The sequence below is a fragment of the Eptatretus burgeri genome, chromosome 6 (assembly GCF_056783735.1).
Source record: "Eptatretus burgeri isolate ZD-2024b chromosome 6, Ebu_testis_v1, whole genome shotgun sequence".
NCBI lineage: Eukaryota > Metazoa > Chordata > Myxini > Myxiniformes > Myxinidae > Eptatretus > Eptatretus burgeri.
Window position 1 is genome coordinate 106,693,691 of NC_140966.1, and position 6,199 is coordinate 106,699,889.

The following is a 6,199-nucleotide window of genomic DNA, read 5'->3' on the forward strand; positions in this document are numbered from 1 at the left end:
ATACATCGGATCTGAATCCAGACTTTAACCAAAATCGAATCAGCTTGTTCTTGTCACCTAACCGACTCATCGACCTAGTTTTGTCATAACTCTTCCACAACTTTTTTGAGATATCATGCCAGACATAGTTTTTGTGCCCATCACTCAACAGTGAGGATTCAGTTTTTTAAAATGAAAATTGTAGTATCCGAATCTTCACCAAAATCGAATCAATTCATCCATGTCACAGACCCATGAAGTTTCTGCAGAATCCATCCATAACCTTTTGAGATATTGTGCGATATATCGTTTTTGGCCCCATCTCTCAATGTTGAAAAATCACTTCAAAAGTTCCAAGAACCAGATTTGTATCCTAACCAAAATGTGCATTGCTGGCCTTGGCCGATCACCTAAATCCACAAAACATTCAGAATGATTGCTTCAAAACTGTGAACACAAATCGTGTGACAGAAAAAAGACGCTACAGGCCAACATACTTGACGACATACTTTTGTCAAGTGACAGACAAACAGCCAAACAAACAGCCGAACAAACAAACAGCCGAACAAACAAACAGCCGAACAAACAAACAGCCGAACAAACAAACAGCCAAACAAACAAACAGCCAAACAAACAAACAGCCGAACAAACAAACAGCCGAACAAACAAACAGCCGAACAAACAAACAGCCGAACAAACAAACAGCCGAACAAACAAACAGCCGAACAAACAAACAGCCGAACAAACAAACAGCCGAACAAACAAACAGCCGAACAAACAAACAGCCGAACAAACAAACAAACAGCCAAACAAACAAACAGCCGAACAAACAAACAGCCGAACAAACAAACAGCCGAACAAACAAACAGCCGAACAAACAAACAGCCGAACAAACAAACAGGCGAACAAACAAACAGCCGAACAAACAGACAGCCGAACAAACAAACAGCCGAACAAACAAACAGCCGAACAAACAAACAGCCAAACAAACAAACAGCCGAACAAACAAACAGCCGAACAAACAAACAGCCGAACAAACAAACAAACAGCCAAACAAACAAACAGCCAAACAAACAAACAGCCGAACAAACAAACAGCCGAACAAACAAACAGCCGAACAAACAAACAGCCGAACAAACAAACAGCCGAACAAACAAACAACCGAACAAACAAACAGCCGAACAAACAAACAGCCGAACAAACAAACAGCCAAACAAGCAAACAGCCGAACAAACAAACAGCCAAACAAACAAACAGCCGAACAAACAAACAGCCGAACAAACAAACAGCCGAACAAACAAACAGCCGAACAAACAAACAGCCGAACAAACAAACAGCCGAACAAACAAACAGCCGAACAAACAAACAGCCGAACAAACAAACAGCCGAACAAACAAACAGCCGAACAAACAAACAGCCGAACAAACAAACAGCCGAACAAACTAACAGCCGAACAAACAAACAGCCGAACAAACAAACAGCCGAACAAACGAACAGCCAAACAAACAAACAGCCGAACAAACAAACAGCCAAACAAACAAACAAACAGCCAAACAAACAAACAAACAGCCAAACAAACAAACAGCCAAACAAACAAACAAACAGCCAAACAACTAGACAGCCAGCCAGACACAGGGGTGAAAACATAACCTCCGTCCTCCGGTGATGGAGGTAACAACTATAGCCACCATGTCCTCAGCAGCAACAGCAGTAACAGCAACAACAATGTGTCCTAAAAATCCCTTTTCATGTTTCACTAAATTTTACATCGTCATTGACGTCCACAGATAGGTATGCAATATGTTTGTGGGGTGCAACATGTGGTCTTGACTAAACCCGTCAGCGAGCGACTATAGTTAAACTACAACTATAGTTAATTTAAGTCAAGGACGGTGTCCATCATGTATGTAGGATGTTCAAACTGCTGGACGAGCAAGAAACTCACGATACAGTGTAAGGCACGCCATTCTATATGCACTCTCCATTCCACATACAGTACTTATACAGGAATGCACGAGATAGAGCGGCCGGTTTTTAAAGGTTTTTTTTTAAGGTATTTTTAAAGGTATTTTAAAAAGTTTTATGAAGGTGTTTTTAAAGGTTTTATAAAGGTGTTTTTAAAGGTTTTTTAAAATGGTGTTTTTAAAGTTTTTTAAAAGGTGTTTTCACAGGTCTTTTTAAAAGTGTTTTTAAAATGGTGTTTTTAAAGGCATCTTAAAGGCGTCGTAAGTGTTTTTAAAGGTTTTTTTAAAAAAGTGTTTTTAAAGGCATTTTAAAAGGTGTTTTGAAGGTGTTTTTAAAGATGTTTATATAGGTGTTTTAAAAGGTATTTTTATCTCCGCCATGGAAGGTCAAGAAGGTTATGTTTTCACCCATTTGTCTATTTGTTTGTGTACAGGATATCTCAAAAAGTTGTGGACGGATCCGGACGAAAATTTATGGACAAGTTCGGTGTGTCACAAGGACGAACTAATTAAATTTTGGTGAAGATCTGGATCTGGATCTGATGATTAGAAATTTTTAAAGTCATTTTTCACCATGGAGAGATAGGGCCAAAAAAGATATATAGCACAATATCTCAAAAAGTTGAGGACAGATTCCGATTAAACTTTGTGGACATGTTGGGTATATGACAAGGAATAAATCATTCAATTTCGGTGAAGATCTCAATCCCGATCTGATATTTTTTAAAAAGTGATTCTTTACCAATGAGAGATCGGGCTCAACCGATACATAGCATGATATCTCAACAAGTTGTGGATGGATTAGGACAAAACTTGATGGACACGGGTGCGCGGCAAGGAGAAATTCCTTCGATTTTGGTGAAGATCTGAATCCGAATCTGGATACGGGCATTATTTAAATTTTTAAACCGATTCTTCACCATTGAGAGATAGTGCCAAAAACGATATATGGCATGATATTTCAAAAATGTATTGGGCCCCATATGTTCTCATGGATCAGGCATTGCATGGCGGAGGGATGTGTTCTACCAAGTGCCCTTCAAGTTTACGATGGATTTCCCCAAAACTGTCCCATTTCTCAACAATGTTGAAACTTTCCTCCGGAGCGTTTCTGAGACTTTGAAACGTCAGATGTGATGGATAACGATCTCGGCGCGTCCTGTACGTCACTACTTCACGACGGTTGAGTACCAGGACTCTTGTTGAAGAACCCGACAAACGGAGCGCGTTCGAGACAGTTTATCACAATGACGGGCAGTCCAAGTGCCGTTAATGTAGGTGAATGCGCGCACTTTTTGCGCAATTAAGCTGCATGCAGAGGTTTCCTAAAAGCGTGAAAATGATCGCTCTTGCCCCCTTTTGTGTGCGTGTGCTTAACATAGAAAATTAATTCCCCCCACCCCCAACCACACTCCGGAGACAGAGGGAATGGGCCGGATAGATGGGGCATAAGAAAAGAAACGGTGAGATGAACAACAGAGCAGTGATTAATGAGTCGCATATGGAATGCCAGCAGCCTGAATACATGCGCCTCTTGTATTGTACGAGCGAGAATGAGAGCGATCGTGGGATTTGGAGGTGTGGGGAGTTGGGTGATGGGTGGGGGGGGTGGGGAGGAGGAGAGACGGTCGCACGTCTCGTGAACCGGTGCGCACGCGTCTCTGCGTGGTCCTTTATTCTGCGCCACTTCGTAACATCAGTACGATGACGTCATAAGTCACCTGGAGTAATTTTCTCTGAATGCAGCGGTATCGATGAATGCATATTTATTTGACATTTCTGAATCGTGAACAAAATCACGGTTTCGTAGAAACATCTGTTTAATATCCCCGCAATGCATTAAATCAATCACTCGATTATAATATAGCACTTTACATAATGTACACGACAAATGAATGGAATCCCAAAGAAAATGTACCACTGTACTTTAAGTGGCTTTGTATGACGCCATAGGTAAACGTATTCATTGTCGATAGGAAAGAGAAACGAAACGTTCTCACCAACATAAAACAGAAGCCATGTTTTCGTAATCCTGTTAAAAAAAAAAGTTTGTTTGTTTTTAAATGTCCTCTTGTTTTTTTTTGTCGTTTTTTTACATTATTTCAGGCTTGCAGTGGAGCTGTCACACACACACACACACACACACACACACACACACACACACACACACACACACACACACACACACACACACACACACACACACACACACGACTGTGAGACAAGACAAACAGCCACTGAGCTTCCCGGGCCATTCTGAGTACCAGTGACGTCACAACAATGGTGCCACCTTTCTCACCGCCCTCAGTGGGGCATTTCCTAAGGAAGAAGTTCCTCCTCCCTCGTGGGTGCCAACCTATAGAGATTGTACCTGCTTTTAACCTTTCAAATGCTGAACGTCAAGCAAGCAAGCAGCACGCAACATTTTTTAAGTAGTTGTTATAGCTGCACGCACACTCGGCCAGAGTTTGAACCAGCAACCTGCCAGACTCAGTGCGGATATTCCAACCATTACACCAAAAGTGTGAAACTCCGTAATCTATGCTTTTGTAGTTCAGATTTTTAATAAAAATTCTTGCTTTCAGTTTTGGGCAAGGATGACATCACAAGTCGCACAATGAAGCCAACCTCAGAGAGGATTCGTACATCAACTGCTGCTCGGAGTTTCAGAGCACTGCGATCGGGACAAATTCAGAGCCAAACTACTGTTAAACTGCAGGTTCGTTTTCCGATTCACGGTCAGAATGTAACATTCCATTTGAATTCAGATGTTCGTCGATCATGAACAGACGTTTGCAGACGGACAGGTGGACAGACGGAAAGGTGGACAGACGGACAGACTTTAAGTGAACAAATCGGTAAAGGTAACTAAATATTTCATACATGCTGTTACGTCATGTGAAAGTGACGTTTCAATACCCGATTCTATATCACATCGGCAGGTGTAACGAGCTTCGTGGGTCGTGGGTGGCATTGAGTACGTATTATGTGAATGCGTGGAATGGGAGAAACTGCCCTTTTCTTTATCGTTCCCCTGTGATTCACTCCTTCGCAATCATCGACGCTTCATCGTTTGACTCAATCCCGGTGATCTCTCGGGATTGCAACCAGAGCATCCGACGAGCGAGGGTCGTTCACATTCCGACTGTTGCGTTGGATGTTTTCGGCTACCTGCCTGTCGATCCATGACGTACGCACGACAAACCGTAACATCACCGCGCCACGTCCATCGCACTCTCCTGCGCGTCTCGTTAACCCCACCCACCCTTCAACAAGCCCCTCCCGACGCCCCGCCCCATCCCTTCGTGCTCACCGCGACCTGGGCATCCTCATCATAGTCCCTCTGCTCGCACCATCCCCCACCCTTCCTCGGCAGGGCCAATGGGCGAGCCAAAGACCATGAGCCATTGACATGCTAATGGCACGGCACGGCCGGGGCGGGCGGAGCGCGCGTGCATTCGCACTCGAGTGGCACGCGACCGGCGTGCGAACGCGCGCTCCGCCCGGCCCGCAATGTCAATAGCGCGAACAAAAGCGCCGGGGGGGCCGGACCGGCCTTGCGCTGGGCGTGAGGCAAGCCGGGGGCACCCGGGCGCGCGTTCAAAAGGCGCCTGCCCATTCACGGTGGGCTCGTAGTCGCTTCGCCGACGGAACGCGCTCGGAGCCCGAGCCAAAGCAAACGGCACAGCCACGCGAGCGCCACGAGCTGCCTTTCCACGCCCCTCCCACTCCACATCGCCCCCCCCCTAATCCCCCCAATCCCCCGCCCCCTCGTTTAGGGGGAAAGCCATCGCCACGCCGCTCCCGCGTACCATGGCCAGTTCCCCAGTGCACCTGCTCCAGGCACCGTGCCTTTTCGCATCCCCAGGTCAGATCATGGTCGGAGCACAGATGGTGCGTCCGTTGCACGGAGCTGTGGCATCGGTGGGTGGTGACATCGCAGGAAGCAAAGTAAAAGTAGCCGCAAAGCAGCAGCGGTCTTACTCCCCGGAATTGTTGCGCTGCAAGAGGCGCCTGACATTCCCCGGCCTTGGCTACGCGTTATCGCACCACCACCATCACCACCACCACCACCACCACCAACATCAACAGCAGCAGCAGCAGCAGCAACAACCGGCGGCCGTGGCGCGACGCAACGAGCGCGAGCGCAACCGCGTGAAGCTCGTGAACCTGGGGTTCGCGACCCTGCGCCAGCACGTGCCCAACGGCGCAGCCAACAAGAAGATGAGCAAAGTGGAGACGTTGCGCTCTGCGGT

At 46.1% G+C, this 6,199-nt stretch overlaps 2 protein-coding genes across 2 annotated transcripts in view; one reads left to right on the forward strand and one right to left on the reverse strand.

The window, feature by feature from the left end:
- PAH (phenylalanine hydroxylase) overlaps positions 1-6,199 on the reverse strand; it is a 173,225-nt gene that overhangs the window by 134,715 nt on the left and 32,311 nt on the right. The window lies entirely within an intron of this gene.
- Positions 5,713-6,199, forward strand: part of ASCL1 (achaete-scute family bHLH transcription factor 1) — a 2,667-nt gene continuing 2,180 nt past the window's right edge. The window contains exon 1 of the mRNA XM_085886578.1: positions 5,713-6,199. This exon is cut by the window's right edge and continues 229 nt beyond it. Coding sequence (XP_085742704.1) covers positions 5,757-6,199 — 443 coding nt within the window. The 5' untranslated portion in view covers positions 5,713-5,756.